This window comes from Phaethon aethereus (genome assembly GCF_964289735.1).
Source record: "Phaethon aethereus genome assembly, chromosome: 1".
In the NCBI taxonomy this organism is placed as follows: Eukaryota; Metazoa; Chordata; class Aves; order Phaethontiformes; family Phaethontidae; genus Phaethon; species Phaethon aethereus.
The window spans coordinates 91092901-91109980 of record NC_138575.1 but is presented as its reverse complement, the minus strand read 5'-3'; the positions used below and the strand labels follow the sequence as shown (position 1 = coordinate 91109980).

Here is a 17080-nt window from a genome sequence, read left to right as displayed (position 1 = left end):
GCTTTCCCTGTTCCTGTAATGTGGTGGTGTTTTTGTGAAGACAGTGGTTGTTCTCAAAAGGACTCTAGTAACATCACTAACAGTCAGTGGTTTAAGCCTATAATACTTGTTATCACATTTTGTACAACTGAGAGTGTTTCTGTTTCATAATGCTTAATGTTTGCAAGGTCCTATGTAGCTGTCTCCTCTAATTGGTATCATAGTGCTTTTTGAAGGCAAGGGGGTGGTGGCTTCACCCTCATTTACTGGGGAAGGACAGACACAGAGGAAGGATTTTTCCAAGGTAGCCTAGCAGAATGGAGGTAAAAATCAGGTTTAATGAGTCCCAGCCTATTGCTGGAGCCATAAGCTGCAGGCTGTGTGCAAGTCTGTGGAGTTAACAAGTGCTAACATCGTGTGTCCCAGGCTGGGGGATTTTTATTCCTGCTACAGCAATGAAGCTGCGCTGTGCCTTGGCTTTATGTTTTGCTGTGTTTAAATCCATCCTTATTCCTCCCTTCCCAAAACCAGGCCTTATGTTCCTGTCCTTATTTGTCCTTCCTAGCTTCTCTGCTGCCTTTAAGGAGTTTTCTTGAGCACGGTATGGCCTTAGAGTCTGGAAATTCGTATACACAAAAGGTCCCTCCCAGCCTTCTCCTTTCCAGGAGCCGTGGCAAGCCCAAGTGTTGTGCAAATACCTGCAGCTCCTGATGCAGTGGGACCGCTGCTTTAAGTTGTTGCAGATTGCACTGCTAGCCAAGGAACCCTGTGGGGAAGTGGCTTCGTTCTTTGGCACAGCTTGCATGTGGTAGAGCTCTCTGCTCACTTACGGGCTTTTCTGGAGGTGTTAGCGGAGGAATCTTATGGCTGGGAAGAACGGTTGGCCAAGTGTAAAGCCCAGCTTCTGTTGTTGTCCCTCTGTGTTTGGGGAGGGAGAGGGTGGAAAGCAGTGGTTTATTGCTAACAGCTTTGAAAGCTGCTGTGAGCAGAAAATAATGGAGGGATCTAATTTAATTTTAAAGCGGTCTTTTGCCTTCTCGGAAAGTACAGCGTGGCTGTGGCCCTCCCTTCCACCAGCGCTGGCTGGAGGCACCTGGGCAGGAGGCACGTGCAAGTGCTCCTTCGTGCCAGATGCTGGGCTGTGCTGAGGTACCTCCATCTGTAGCTGCAGTCCCTCTGTCTGTATCTCTTCACCGCTTGCATGCGTTTTCCCAAATGGGTGACTAACTCTTCTCCTTTCCATTTCTCTTCTCGCCTAATGCAGGATGTGGGTTTGGAAAGCGGGTTGGCGTCTACCCTTCTTCCCTACGGGGTTCAGGGTTTTTGACATGTCACTGTTGGGAATTTTTCTGATGCCATCCTGCGCCTGTTCCAAAAAACATGACCCTCTTCTGCCCTTTACGGATGGGACCTAAGCTTCTGTTCCAAATGGAAGTACGTTGTAAGAAGTGTTGGCCCATATAAGCTAGATGTGATCTCTAATCAGCTCTCCCTGGTGTTATTAGTATGTGTATATATAGATATAATTTTCAATAAAATTCAATTCTTCAAGGCCAAAATTAGCTTCTGGAAGGCAAAGGTTACAGAGAAAGGGAGGTGCTTGCTCCTAGTGCCATTGACTGTGTAGTAACTAATGCTTGTAAAAAGGCACACCTTGCAGTTGTGAAAACAAAACAGGTTCAGACATGGTGGCCTGATCCTCTCCTGCATTTCTCCTAGGAGAGTCACCCTCATCCCCCATGCCTTCCCCTTTATGCAGGCTATAATGCTGTCGTTCCGGATCTGGGGGTATTTGGGCTGTGTGTTACACAGGTGAAGAGATGGGGGTGTGGAAGTCGAGCCCAGTACTCTTTCTGGGGGTGAATTTCTGTGTCTAGGTTGCCAAGCCTTCTCCAAGTCACTGCCTTTTCCAGGGGACTTACGCTGTTTCTTCTGGATTTTTAGTTGAATAGGCTAGGCTTTGCAAAACAAGAAATATATGCATTTGCAGAGCTTTAAATAAGCTTGGTAACTTATTTCTCTCGACTGGAAAGAGATGCTGGCCAGGATGAGCTTGCAAATTGGGCACAGTATGATGAGTGGTGATGTGTGGCCAGGGTGAGGGAATTGCCACAGCAGGAATGCTGTTTTGCTTTTCTAAGAGTGCACTTCCATGCCCATTTGTCTTTCCTTAGGTAGATCGTGAGGAGCCGAGCACCCTCCCTCCCCTCCCCTCTGATTGGATTCCTTGTAAATGAAGCTCACTCGCTCCCTGAGGACCAGACCTCACTGATGACTGGGAAGCAAAGAGTACCCAAGAAAGCACTTTTACCACGGACTCCACCTCAGGAGCACCAGGAACTCATCTTCTAAGTAAAATCTGTGCCCCTTCCGTGGAGACCCGATGTCTGCTGCAATGGATACAGAATCAACATATTCGGGATACTCTCACTACTCAGGTCACTCCAAAAAAGCCCACAGACAAGGGTAAGGGAATGTTTATTTTTAATTACTTGCTGCTCTAAGCTAGGACATGCCCCATGGAAAAAAACCTGTAAGCCAGGATGAAACTGGTGGGGCCACAGCTCTGGAGGACATACATGTGGAGAGTCCTCATGAGGAGGACTCTCCAGTGAGGAGACTGGAAGCAATAATGCTGCTAATTTAATGATATGCACTCTGGAGCCATGTATGGCCAGAAAGATTGAGAAAGCGCCAGCTGAAGGAAAAGATCGCTTTGCTTTTACAGGGTGAGGGATGAGTAGAGTCTGGGGAGAAGATGTGTCAGACTTCCTAAACTGATAATTGCCAATTGTTTTCTCTTCTGATGCCATTTCTTTATTGTGTAACAGTAAGGTTTTCTGTCTCTCCCCGCTGTCCTTCTGGCTGCTCTGTTGCTGGTGTGTTGGGTTTTTTAATAGCATTTGAGAGGTACTTGAGACCACAAGAAGTCCTTTATCAGCATTGATTGGATTAGAAGTCAGGCTTTCCTGAATTTGAATAGCAAGTCCTCTCTGTTGTGGTAGTTCAGCAGCCTCAAAATCCATCTTGCTCTAAAACTTCTGATTACTTGGAAACACTAGCCTTTTTTTTGTTATCTGCATCATCATTAGTTTTACATGCAAAATGTGTGCTAGGTACAGGCTTTGCAACTCAGAATTGAGCTGGTCCGGAATAACTTTGCATTTCAGAAGCAATTATCCTGTGTGGTTGTAAAAGGAATTCTTCCATGAAATGAAGTCTCTTTGCTTGCAGTCCAGTTATTAAAGTAAAACATCTCTTGTTTTCCTTTTCTCGTTTCTTTAATACCCCCACCCCCAAATATGGATTGCCTTTTGAAACTTAGAATGCACTGTGGAAAGATGCCTTCAAAGTTCCCAAAACAACATACAAAATCCTAGAGCCTCTTACTGTGAACAGGAAAAAGTCTCATCCTATGAAACCTTTGGGCTTTGGTAATTCCAAGAAAGATGCAATGGAGAGAGCAGAGCTGGGACGCTGGATGCTCCTGAGCACAGTGAGGGTCTCTGGTGCAAAGGCTACTTTCCTGTCCAGGTAGGAAGGGGGAGGAAAATATTGGTGAGCAGGTTGGTGGGGCTTAACTCATCTTGAGACATTCTCAGATGAGAAGCCATGATGTCTACAAGGGCACTCTGAAAGTTAGTACTACTGTGGTACCCTTGATGTTCTTGCTGTCTTTGTAAGAGTTTATCAGGGGGTTATTAACCGGTAGAAATAGACTTCACCAATTGTCCTACAGTGTTAAGGTTCTAGTTGACAAGACTCTGTTGCAGGAACGAAAGCTGTCTTGATTAATTCCTTGTGTCCCTGTGAGGCACTTGATTGCAGGTGGAGAGCTGCGTAGACCGGTTAATCCCAAATGGAGTTGCCAGTTTTTTGGAGAATGCAAGCTTCGTTTTCATGTACAGGACTGGCAGAAGCTGTTTTAAGAGAAGCCGAAATGGTGGGGATGTGCCCCTGTCCCCTTTGCTCCCCTCTTCCATTACTGAGAGAGTTGACTGTCCCAGCCACCAGGCTGTAGGCTGTTCTGGGCAAGGTCCCCTTCTACCTCTTCCAAAGCTTGTTTTGTCACCGATTGAGTCAATATTGATCAAGAGATGGGCAATGGCCATGGGAGACGGCCCTATTGCTTAGCGCACCTGCTGCAGGTAGAGGTGTAGCAGATTCCAGGCCCTGCTCCAGAAACTATCTGGTAATGTTTTTCTCCTCTTGCTCTGTTTGGAAAAGGAGTCGGGACAGGCACAAATCACCACGAAGCAAAGATGGCAGTCGGTCTGAGAAGTCCGTCACTATCCAGACACCTCCTGCAGAGCCGCTGCTTGGGAACGATGCCTCTCGGGCGGAGGAGGGCCAGGTAAGGAGGAAGTGAAAGCAAACATGTAGTGTGGTTTCTTCTATGACTTGCCAACACGTGAGTAGAAAAAGTGTTGCTCATGTGCTGTTAGGAAAGAATCACGACTATAGGCACCCTTTATTCATGCGTAAAGCAGTTTTGTCTTTTTCCAAGAACATTATTTTCAGCAGCACCAGTGCTGATGTGACTACTCCTGGGGCACTAATTTGCCTCTGTCACCAGAGTGTCATCTGCCAAGCTCTGTAGAAACATCTTGTTTCCATCATCTCAGTGTGCATTATTCAGGTCAGCCCTTTCACCTGTACGTGTGCTTCTGTTTTTAAGGAGGATTTGCTCTGGGTAATCATGTAAAGCACATTAGGACCAGGATCCCAGTAGGGAAAGGGGACAAGAAATGTGGAACTAATGTGAAATAGCTGGGAAGGAGGGTGAACTCAGAGAAGGCTAATATATTAATACTGGGTTAAACAAAGAATGGAATAAAGCTGGCTTTAGATTGCACATAGGATGGATCCAGTACTCTCTGTGCTCTAGCAGTTGATGTGAAGGTGCATATTCATTTTTGAAGAATGGCTGATGCTGCAAGACATAGAATGCAGGGTATTTCCGTGCCTCCTGGGCTGGATTTGGGGTGTGTTAATCTTTGGCTGTGGGGCTCCACTTTTGCCCTTTCAAAAAATAATTGATACCCAGTTTCCACTCAAAGTGTGTATTGTAACGTAGTACTTGTAACGGTATTCGTGTAGCTACAGGTAGGCTCACTTCATGTGCTGCCATTTGGTATTTTGTAATCAGATGTTAGTTTTCATGAGTCTCAGATATTACTTCGAATAGGTCTAAAGGTGCTGGTGCATTCTTAAGGCATTACTTTCATGCAGACCTCCTCAATGTGAATTAAAGTCAAAGCAAAATAAGTTGATGTATGAGCAAGACTTTTCTTCTAGGGAGCAGCGTGCCCTGGGTTGGGTCCAACAACTTTGTACCACTGGAGCTCTAGACTCCTATTTCCATATAACTGCACAATTTTTTGTTTGTGCCACTTACAAGTGGAAAGAACTGTTACAGGGGGTGGACTGGTACTAGGGTTGCCTGTTGTCTTCCAGGCTGTAGCCTTAAGCTGCTGTGGTGTTTCTGTCCCTTCTCTCTTCTGTAAAGTTTCTCAGTCCATCAAATGGAGGAAACTATGCAGAGCTATTTCTTGCATAAATATAAAATAGTTGAAATGCTTAGATTGCTTTACTGGAGACACCGACAAAGAGGGAAATGTGATAGGATTATGCTGCCTTTCAGGACATACTACAATGCAGATATCTCTTCTGGGGCCTCTGCTTTGGTGAGAAATGACTCAAAAACCCCCTCATATTAATTCAAGATGCTGACTGTTTGTGGTTGGTCTGTCTCAAAACCCTACTGCTCTAGGCATGGGAGGTATTCATGTCTTGGAGTGCATTAGAAGTTAAATCTCTGGAGTTGTTCATAGTCGTCGTGCTGCCTCTGTCTACTCCTTAGTCTTCAAGAATCTTTGGCACTTTCCTCTAACTAAAGAAGTGAATGAAGGTTTAAAATGATGCCTGTTTCTTTAAAATAAAATTGATCAGCATATGTAGCTGCAGAAGTCTGGAGGAAAGTGTAAATCCTATTAGTGACACAGGCTGCAGGAAGATACACTCAGGAGGGTAGGAGGAAGAGCAAAATGTGTGCTTCTGAATGAGCGTTGCAGCTACAAAGGTGTCAGGTGCCCAGCAACAAAGCACATGCGTTGCTGCTGTTTGGTGTGTATTTGTGGGAAGCACCAGGAGTCTTCGTGTGCATGAGTCACTCCAGCAGCAGCTGAGAGTCAAATCCATACATGTCAGTGTAACTCTTTGGCTGTGCCAGCACCAGGAAGGAGCAATTGGAGGCATCGTGGGATGGGAGAACTAGCTTGCAGAAGTTCTCTGATACAAACTAGGGAAGAAATGAGACTTTCAGAAAGCGTAATGTAATCTGAAGCTTGACTATGTGGAGACTGTATTTCAGGTAAGCTTCTTTGCAGCTGAGTGGCTTCTGACAATGTCCTGGATTCTAAGACCAGAGCTACTTGGCAGTCTAGGATCCTCTAAATTTAAAGCCCCATACACGAAAATACCCTCTTTGACCACCTATGATTTGTTGTTTTAACTAAACTTTTATTAGAATATGTCAGCTATTGAGGGTGGTGCTACTGTAGAGGAGAATAAAAGAAAACAAAGTGGAGGAACTTGCTGGAAGTGCGGTTGCTTCTGTTACGGATGGAAAAATAATGTGTGAACATGTTTTTGATTGTGTAACAACAACAACTGGCTTGAAATGCTGAAATGAAAGTTCCCCTTCCAGGTGCTTCTGTGGTGCACTTGCACCACAGAATTTGTGGGCTGGAAGAGTGCTAGTCCTTGCCCTGCACATGGGAACGGGTGATTGCTGCAGTTTCCAAGAGTTACGTGATACTACTCGTTAAGTGTGCTAGAGAAGGAACCTCTGGGGTACAGTGAGTGGCACAGCAAGCTGAGCTACCTGCTGTACAGTTACAGGTTTTTAATATCTAACATTTTATAGTCACTGGTTTGGACAAGTTGCTAAGTTGCTGTTGTTTCCAAACCTTTGTTAATTTTCAGTGTTGATTATTCAATATATTGAAGGTGTTGCTTTTGCTATATTTTTTTTTTTCTGGAACTTAAATGTGTAGAAGTCTGTAGCACTCTTTTTCCAGGAAAGAAAAATAGAAGACCTAGAAGGAATAACCTGATTGTTTCAGTATTATTTTTGTTTATCTCTTCCTCCCTCAGGATGACAACTGGGGTGAGACCACGACAGCAATCACAGGCACCTCTGAGCACAGCATTTCCCAGGAGGACATTGCCCGGATCAGTAAGGATCTGGAGGACAGCGTTGGGTTGGACTGCAAACGTTACCTGGGCTTAACAGTGGCAGCTGTTCTCGGACTCCTTGTCTTCCTTACCCCCATTGCCTTCATTCTTTTACCCCAGATCCTGTGGCGGGATGATCTGGAGCCATGTGGTACTGTCTGTGAGGGACTGTTCATCTCTGTGGCGTTTAAACTCCTCATTCTTCTGATTGGGACCTGGGCTCTGTTTTTCCGCCAGCCTAAGGCAGATATACCAAGGGTGTTTGTGTTTCGGGCCCTTCTGTTGGTCCTTATATTCCTGTTTGTGTTTTCCTACTGGCTCTTTTACGGCGTTCGCATCTTGGACTCGAAGGACACCAACTACCAAGGAATAGTGCAGTATGCAGTGTCTCTGGTGGATGCTCTGCTCTTCATTCACTACCTGGCCATTGTGCTGCTGGAGCTGCGGCAGCTGCAGCCCATGTTCACTGTCAAGGTAGTTCGGTCAACGGATGGAGAGTCGCGATACTACAGTTTGGGGCACTTGAGGTAGGTACAAGCCCTTGAAGTCCAGCAGTGTAGATAAATGTGGCTGTGCTGTAGTGTGAAGCATCAAATGCTTTTGTAAATGTGATATCACTGGTTTCTGAACTCTCCCCCTGGCGTGTCCTAAAGTCTCTCCAAAGGTACCGAACTGAGCCTTTCTTCCCCTCTGCAACTGTGGGAGGGGTTGTCCCTGCTTCAGAGGAGTCTGGTGCGTTTCTGTGAATGAGAAGAGCTGATGGCACAACTTTAGGCTGGTCATTGGGCTAAGAGCCCCTTCTCTGGGTTTCTTGCCCTATCTCCTTACTGGAGGAGAGGGCAGAGGCCTCCTTGTGCGGCTGGGGCTGGCTTAGTGCTCTTTGGCGGCACGGGCCAGGCGCCGCTTTGAGAGCAGCTCCTGGGAGCCTCCTGACGGCAGGCCAGGCCACATGGCAGGGGCTGAAGGAAGAAGTAACCAGCCTAACATGCTGTTGAAAACGTCCATCTGCCCTCATTGCCCTGTGCAGCCAAGAGTCACGCGAGGAACCTGAATAAACTTCCCTTGGGGTTGGATCAAGTGCCGTCGTTTGGATCCTGTGTGTGCCTTTTGCAGCCAGTTGAAGTGCTTGTGCTCTGAAGCCTGTTACTGCGACAGGTTGGGCTCTCTGGAGGGGCTTGGCCAGGTAGCTACACCGATACCTAGATCTGAAGGCTGCTTCCAGTGTCTCGGGATTCTTTACTAGTTTCTAAGATCAGCAGTTTTTCCGGAGTTTTGTGATGACTTGAGTGAAATAACGTTTAGTCCTGCCGGAGCAGTTGCCTTGATGCAGCCAAAATCTCACAGCAGTTCAGGCATTTAGGAATAGTATTTTTGATGAGTACTGGGGCATATGTAGGTGCCTCTTTTGGCAATGCTATGCTGCTTCTGGTTTGGTTTTGTAGCATGATGCTCTTTTTGTCATAGGTATGGATCAGTTCGCTGGGTCAGATGTATCTGGGAGTGTTTGGGAGCTGTGCAATATCCATAGGTATGATGCATGCCTCCTTCCATCTTCCTGCTGGGGTTAATGCTTCCCTCAGCAAAGTACAAGATAGGACAGGTGTCTCAATCTCCTTACTTCCCGTGTCCTGTGAAGCTCTAGAAATCTCTTAGTTCCTCTGCCCTGTGAAGCTAGCAGCTGAGCTCTGAAGATGATTCTCCAGACTGTATGTGCACTTAAACATCTGTTCTGCTTATCCTGTCCAGACCCCTATGGCATGCGTATCTATTGCAGATGGAGAGATTAGTGTCTGCTGGTTTAACTGGATGTAGGAACAGTCTCCTGCAGCCGTTAGCTTAGCAATGGAATCGCTTTGAAGTGGGTTTAGTTGTTGAAGCTCAAGTCTGGGAGTTGACTCGTGGATGTTGTTTCTGGCTTAATGGAAGAACTCAAGGCCTTTGGGTGAACTAGGACTGGACTCTGCTATTGTTTTGCTTCTCTGTAAAATGTGAAGGAGAGCCCCTCTTCTGTAATGGACATCCTGCCACTGACTTAATGAAAAGTCACCTTCAGAGTTTAGAAGAAATTAACTAATCTCTGCTGGTTTTCTTGTGAAACCAATTTTTTTTTTTAATTAACTATGTGGTACATGACAGATCCAGTGTAACCTTTAAGACTAGGGAGATGGAGAAATGACTATCAAGGAGTTCCCCTGTACCATGGCTTATGCCTTGAGGCATGCTGGGGCAGTTCTCTCATAAGTGAATTCTGCACAGGAAGTTCAATACATGCATGTTTATACCTATATACATACACAGTGTGCAGGTTTGGTTTGAGAGAGTTTGCTGGTTGCTTGGTGGTAGATTGTGGGTTTATGTTCATAGATAGGAGTTAAGATACTAGGCCTGCCAAAGTCTGTGTCCCTGGCTTTAACCATGTAAGTAACCTTGCCATTAGATGCAAAGAATTTGCTTGAGAATCAAGACCTAAATACATAATAGTGCATGTGTTGGAAACTGTTCTCTCCAAATGCTCTCTTTGCAGCAAGGTTTTGGAATGCCTTGGGTGATGCAAGGGCAGCAAAGAGTTGCAAAACCTAGGGTAAAATCTGAGATGTATGAAAAATTAGTAACTCCTCATTTGTTGGCAAGCTGACTGCAATTTTGTTTGGCATATTGAATCCAAACCAGGCAGCATGTAGATGCTTCAGTGTCTTGTGTTACAGGAGAGTCTTGTCAAGCATGTCTAATAATGGTAAACTAGTGTTGGCGTTTTCCTTAGTTTCTGACAGATGAGTATTATAATGTGTATTGACATGTGTTTTGAAGCTTCTGTGTCTTTCCATCTTCACTAATGTACAGGCAGAACTGTGTAGGTTTGATCAGTGGCCAAGTGTCTCCCAACTAAGGGGAGAGTTGATTCCCTCTCTTCCCACCCCCTTTTTTTTCTACAAGCAACAGGGAGAGTTGTGTGTAAATGCCAAGAGCTGCTGGTCTTGATACATAGTGTGGCCCCGAGGTGATAAACACTAAGAAGTGAATGTATTTAGTATCTCCTTCAGCTTCTAAAGGCTTAGGATTGCAAGGTGTTTATGTAAAACATGAGAAGTTTGGGAACTTTTGAACATCTTTGCAGCATAATTTTGTAAAGTTTTCCTAAAGCTCTTGACATGCTTGTGACCCTAACTGACATTTCACCAACAAGGGGCTGCCTTCTGCCTCTGGTTGGCTCTCTGGCTGAGGCATGGGGCTGGAATGGGAGGCCCGTTGATGGGAAAATGTGGAGACAGGCAAGGACAGTTTGGATTATTCAGGAAGACTGGAGAAGCAGTGTTGTGGGTGTGCTGGAGAGGTGTTTGTAGCTATGATGGAGCATGCATATACTACTTGTAGCTGCCTCTGGGCTCTCCATTTGCCACCATGCATGCTTGCCTCACTCCAGCACTTTTAAAGTGGTCTTAGATAGGTTGTGGGCTGCCACCTGGAAGGAGGCATGATTTAACAGGTATAGCTAGCTAACTGCCTCCTGAATTCAAAACCTTATGGCCTCAGTCCAGCCTTTTGTCCTCTTCTTGTTCTCAAATATCTTAAAAGTTTTGGTCCTTGGCTGTCCATGGAGTCTGCCTTCCTCAACAGTCCAGTGTGCTCTGGAGAAGCTGGTGGTGAGAAGGTTCTTGAGACATTCAGTGTCACTTTTTGGAGTAGCTCTGGATTTTCCACAGGAAAAGTAGAAAATTTACTTCGTACATTTGTACACTCCACTATGTAAGTATGAGCAAAACAGGCTTTATGGGGGAGAAGGGAAGAAAACAATAGCTCAGCCACCCTTCTGGAAAACCATGTTTTTGCCAGGCAGGGTACAGACAGGATTTTCCACCCTCCCTGGCTCCAAATGCAGCAAAGAAGCTGAAAGTGCTGAGTTAGGTATTCCACTCCACCCCTGAGGGCCCTAGGTCCAGGAGGGTAAACATATTTGGGAGTAGTTCCCCAAATTCATATTATAATCAACCTATTAATAGGCTGGCTTGGTCCCACCCCCCGTACTTTGGCTGTAACTTTTCTTCTGGGAGACTTGACTGCCAAAATTAGCGTTCCCTTTGGCATTGATTCAGGAGCTTAGGGGGGGAGGTAAAAATTAAATTGGAGTCCCAGTGAATGTGGTGCCAAGTCTCAGCTCACTGACTTGACTGCTCTGCTGCTCCTGGTAGGAAGGGTTGCCACGCAGGGGGAATGCTTTACGGTGGTACATATGGGTAAAGAGCAGGGAACAGAGTAGATCCAAGAAGGGTCAAGCCTGGGAAAATGCAAGAGTTTGGGTGGGGATGCTGGCAAGACTTTAGAAAGCAACAACAAAGGAAAGCAGAGGTGGGGGAGAGTGACAGTAGATAACTTCTCTGTTGCAAGGCTGGTAGTTTCATGAGCTGAGGCTTGGATTTGCAGCTGAGGCTTTGGTTTGCCCCTTAGGATAGGGACATTGATGGCTCCTGTCATCCACAGTTCAGTACCTTCTGGATGGCTCAGAGACTATGTAGGAAGGATCTTGCTTGGAGAAAACCCTCATTTTCTGTAGTTAGGGTGCTAAACATATTCCCTTCCTCTCCAGTGAATACTCTTTCCCCACTCTAGAGCTTTGCTAGTCTAGACAGCGCAAGAAAATGAATGGCTTCAAATAGATGTGGTAACTACTGATCTTGCACATAGGCTGAATGTTGGGCTCCAGTATAGTCTTGGTTTTCTGAGGTTAGAAATGTGTGAGAGTGGGTCTTTCTCTTCCCTTTTGCTCATCCTTGCAGTAGGGCTATGAAGAGCAGGGCCATGATAGTTGGTCATGTGTTGGGCTATATGAAGTACTGAGAGCTTCAGTCTGCTTTTCTGTCCTTCCTGGCACGGGCTTGCCTTTATGAACAAGGTCGTGGGGAAGCTGGTGGGGAGGCCTCCGTACGCCTTTGGAATCAGGGTACAGCTTTTGCAGACATCTGTGAGCTGGTTGATGTTCTCTGTCCATCTAATCAGGAGAAGCTTAGTACTCAGAAATAGTAGCTCTGTATGGAAAAAGTCTGTTAGAGCATTGCCTGTACCATGTTACCTGTCTGCATTTTGATGGATGTTTGCTGAACTGTGGTTTAAGACAAACCAGGAAGGGAGCAGCTGCTTCCTCAAAACAGGTGCCTGCTTCTGAAGAGCCTGTACCTTCCTTGCAGGAACTATCAATATTTTATTGAGATATCTCATGGTATGCACATGCACACGAAACCACGTAGATGCATACATGTTTTGTGGAAGGGGAAAATATTCTCCCAGCTGAACTGGAGGCAGCAGAGTAGCTGTTTCTTAGGCGGTGCGTGAGCCCTTACCTTTAATACAAACCACAGCTGAAATGCAATTCTGTGGTGGAAGCTGAAGCCACTTCTGACGCAGCTGCTTTGGGTTGGCAGTCTTGTATGTATTGAACCTGTTGCTTTTAAAACTGATCTCTAGGCTGTCAGTATTTACTGATCTAATCTGATGAGCACTCTCTTGTCTGTGTCCCTTGGTGCCACTGTGGCCGTCTTCCCTAGTGAGGGAGCACATAGACACCTAAGGAGTGGGATTAAGCTTCTTCATACTCCAGCCTGCATTTGTAAGCCTCGCACATCTGATCGTGCAACAACGAGGTGTTGCTCAAACATGCCTCCTCTTATCAAGGGTGAAATTTTTCTAATGAAGAACACCTCGTCAACATTTGAACTGTACAGAGTGCCCTTGCCTGGAGTTGTGTCAATGCTTCTCTAGGTTATACTGTCCTAAAATCTCCATATCTCCCCAAAAGGAAAGCTTCCATGGACTATAGAAACATTTGTGTGTAGCATGGTGAAATAGATCAACTTAACCGTGGGTTTAGAAGCTAGATCTCTTGCCTAAGGCAAGAGCTGCTGAAATCTTGCTGTTTTCTGGTGAAGGAACTTCATAATGTATGTCTAACTGCACTTGGTTGTTCCTAGAGTGACTGATGCCATATGCTTGTAGGCTATTTCTGTTTCCAGTGGGGTGGTTGAAGTGGTGCTGCAGAACAAGTGTTGGTGTGCACCGGTGCAATGCTGTACCTGCCCAGCTAAATCCTGCTGGAGGCAACTCTGGGCTTGTGTGCTCTTCCTTCTATCCTGTGTGCAGTTTGCTTGGTCTGCGTTCCCAGGGACTAGAGGAACTACACTGACCCTCCTTTCTCCCTGGGGTTTCTTCAAACCTCACCATCTTCCATAGTGATAAATACTGTGATGAAAGAGATTGAGCTGATGAGTTTTTATCTTGTTCCACAGCGAAACATCTTATTAAACTGTCCTGCTTCCTTGAACAGCATGTTCCACAGACTAGCAACTTCGCAGAGCGGCTCTGTTGCCAGAGCCTCGTGCCTGTGTGAAATTAGGTAGCCTTATTCCTGAATGCGTATTTTTTTTTTCCTGTCCTGAAATCTGTACAGCGCACCCTGATGAGCATTTGTGTGACTGTCCCTCCCCCCTGCCCATCACCAAACCTGCTGAGCACCAGCATTAGTCTCTGCTCCCAAGAAAAGTTCTGGGATAGCTGGCTAAATGGGTGTTAATTGCATCTGCAAGTGTGAAGCTCCTGAAGAAGCTGAGCTGTCTGCTCCAAAGCAGCAGCTTTAGCACTGAGAGGTGCTAGACTGGTGACCTCCAAGCCAATGTCTTTCCAGCAGCACTTCACATTAACTGGGTGTTTACAACCACCTCTTTGCAACTCCCCGTCTCTGCAGCTGGGCTGCTTCTCCATGCTCCTGCTCCTGAGCTTGCAGAGCTCTCTGTCCACAGTTTGGGTGGCATGGGCGGTTGAGCGTTAGCACCCTTCAGACACCTTGTGCCGTGGAGTAGGGAAGGCAGCTCTGACTTGGGGCTGAACTAATAATGACTTAATGGGAAAAGACTTCCAGCTGCATTCTTAGTCATTTTTAGTCACAGGCTGTACCTTTCCCTCTCCTGCCTCTATCAGCCGCCTCGCCTCCAGGAGGATGATGCCGCAGAGAGGGGTTCGCTTGCTCGCTCTTGCCGTGAGGGTATCTGTGGAATTGCAGAAGGGAATTTTCCAGTAGCCTCTGAAAAAATGTGTGCTGTTGCCTGCTGAGCAGGGAGCAGTCCCCTTTGATGCTCCGGATGAGTTATGGGAATGGTGCCTTGCTCTGTTTTACGAGGCTCTGTTTGATGGTGCGTGGGGTGTGTTGTCAGCAAAGACCAGCTAGGGCATCTTACTGGGGTCAGAGCAACACCTCATTAAGAGGATGTTTGTTTGTGACAGGAGTGAGCAGCAGACTCCTGAAGTGCCAGGTGCTTCTCATTAGAGGGGAGGGGAAAGCTTAGGACAGACTGTCAGTATCTGACTACATACACAACTCACCTGGGAGTTTCTGATGTGGTAAAGCCTGTCTCCAAAGCCTGGGAGGGCTCTGCTTTTCTGAAAGGATCATGTTTTCCTAGCCTCTTGCCTTTCTGCATATTTCTTGATCACTCCCACCACCCGTTGTACACACACGGCCTCGCTGCTCCTTTTCACCAGGAGGAACTTGGAGTTGGCTGGATTAGAACCACAGCCCGGGTACCAGTCGTATTGCGCTCCTGCAAACGCACCAGGCAGCGATGGCGAGCGCTGCAGGGTGACTGTTATACCCTAGGGCGGTCTCACATTTTTGGAATACTTAATACTTTAAAAGTTTACAAGCCTACTTGTAAGTGAAAGGCCCGCTGTCAATTATTAATCCCCCTGGCTAGTATGGTATTACTTGCTCCCTGACAGGGAGTCCTAGGCTTCTTCCTTCCTAAAGAGATGGTGTGGAGCAAATGCCATTGGTTTCATCTGCAGGGATTTCCCTTCTTGTTGGTTTGTCTTTTAAAATCGACACTGCCCAGAAGTACAAGAACAGCATGCACTCCAGCCTACCCTGTACTTAAGGGGTTTGTCATGTAATTTCCTTTCCACTGCTGTCGGTGCCCTCCAAGTTGGCTGTGTGTACCACCCACGGAGACAGATGGTCTCCCTAAGCTGCTGAACAAATTTTGTGGCCGTGAAGATACTTTTATCTTCAAGTAGTGGTGGGGGAAAAAAATCCACCCCCTCAACCTTTGACATCCATTTCTTGTGGTGAATGATGAAATACAAATATTCTACAAAGGAGTGAGCTGTGTGCCCTTTAAGGGAAAGGAGAAGGCTCACTTTTATTAAAAAGTGCAAGAAGTTGTGAATTTAGAGTTCTCATACAGCAGCACCAAGTAATATGTCAAAGGAAAGTGGAAGCTAATTCCTGACCCTATGCTGAAGGAGTGGGAAAGAGTTAATAGGGAGCTGGGTGGTAGTGAAAGAATTACTTCCCCCCCCCCCCCCCCAAAACGGAGGGCAGTATTTTCACTTGTAACTTGATTTCCCCCTCCAGCACCCCCCCACCAATGTACCTCTGTGCTTAAATTCACCTTGTGCAGTTTAGGTCGAGTGGAGACCTTGGCTGATGCTTTGGGGAGAGCTATTCGCTGGCAAAACAAACTCCTGGATCAGCAGTAAGGACCTTAACAGTGGTGTGGGGGATGCAGATTCTGGCTCATGCTCCCAAAGTCCTGGCAGAGGGTCATCTGCATCCTTGTTGGGGCTGGATTTTTGATATGCTTACCTGGGAAGTGCGGATCATGTCCCTGCGGCCCCAGCGTTGTTTGTAGGGTCGCTGGGTGGTGGATATAAAATAAGACGGCTCTTGCTTGTGCAAAGCTTGTTGGAGTGGCTGCTGTTGGAACAAGAGCTGAATATTGCCGTTTCAGGGCAGCAGCATCTCAATGTAAAGTCACATTACAGCACTCAAATTTTGCTGCCAGTAGAAGCTTTGAACGCTTTTTCTGTTGTTTCCTTGGAATTAAAGTTGCATTTCTTAGGGTGGGGGTTTTAAGTGAAAGCGTAGTTACTTCATAACTATTAATGTAGCTTGAAGAATTCCTTGTCTGAAGACTGGCCTTTTGATGCAGGGTCGGGTTTTATATTATCTTTTGAAAATGTGGACTCTTACGAACTTCTTGCCATACCTGCCAGTTCCTGCATATTTTTTTTTTTCTTTTGAGGCTTCGACTAATCAGAGGCATAGCATACATGTATGTGGGGAAGAGGAAGTACATCGCTGTCATGGATGATGCTACTCCCAGGGACTGGAAGTGGTAATCCAGGGTACTGCGTATCGCTGACAGACGCAAAGTTCCAAGAGCTTGAGCAGGGCACAAGCTAATGGGTGCCCTGTAGCTCAGGGCTGGGGCGAGTCTGGTGTTTCATCCCTTAATGTGTCTGCACTAAGTGCCTGTTTCACTCTGGCGTGTAGGGTAAGCTCTTGGTCTTGCTCCTAACTCCTGCATTCAGAAGGCAGAGCACAACTTGGTGTCATCCTGTCCCCCCGACTTGTTTGAAACTCCTTAAATCCTAAACATAACCTCAAATGTGTAGAAATTTTTGAAAGAGGTAAAGCCTCCTTCATAAATAACTCGATACACCCCACGATTACATAAATGTTTGATCATAGTTTCACATCACTTCTTAAACTAATGCTGCTGCAAAAAACTATCCTGTCAGTGGTCTGATCCTCCCTCACCCCTCCCAAAGAAATCTTGCCTGGTTGAACGGAGGAACTGGTAATTCATAGCTCTCTATTACCTGTGTAGCTTTATAGTTTGTATCTTTCTTCCTGGATTATTTAGCCCAGCTCAATTTCTGCAGCCTTTTTAACTGCCCTCCTGGCTCTTGAGGCGTACGAAGGCTTGTGGTGTCAGAAGAAATTTTTGTGTGACGTGGGGCAGAGGGGAAGAGGCAGGGCTGCACGCTCTCGTGGCGGTGACGGTTTCACTGAAGTCAGTCTGCCGCGGTTCTGAGC

The 17080-nt window shown here is 46.3% G+C and overlaps 1 protein-coding gene across 1 annotated transcript in view; it reads left to right on the top strand.

Annotated features, from left to right (window-relative positions):
- Window positions 1-2362: 2362 nt before the first annotated feature.
- Window positions 2363-17080, top strand: part of VANGL1 (VANGL planar cell polarity protein 1) — a gene marked incomplete at both ends in the record, with an annotated part of 30907 nt that continues 16189 nt past the window's right edge. Inside the window, 3 exons of the mRNA XM_082014292.1 lie at window positions 2363-2445; window positions 4207-4333; window positions 7138-7745. Of these exons, the coding sequence (XP_081870418.1) occupies window positions 2363-2445; window positions 4207-4333; window positions 7138-7745 (818 nt within the window). The remainder of the gene's footprint in view (window positions 2446-4206; window positions 4334-7137; window positions 7746-17080) is intronic.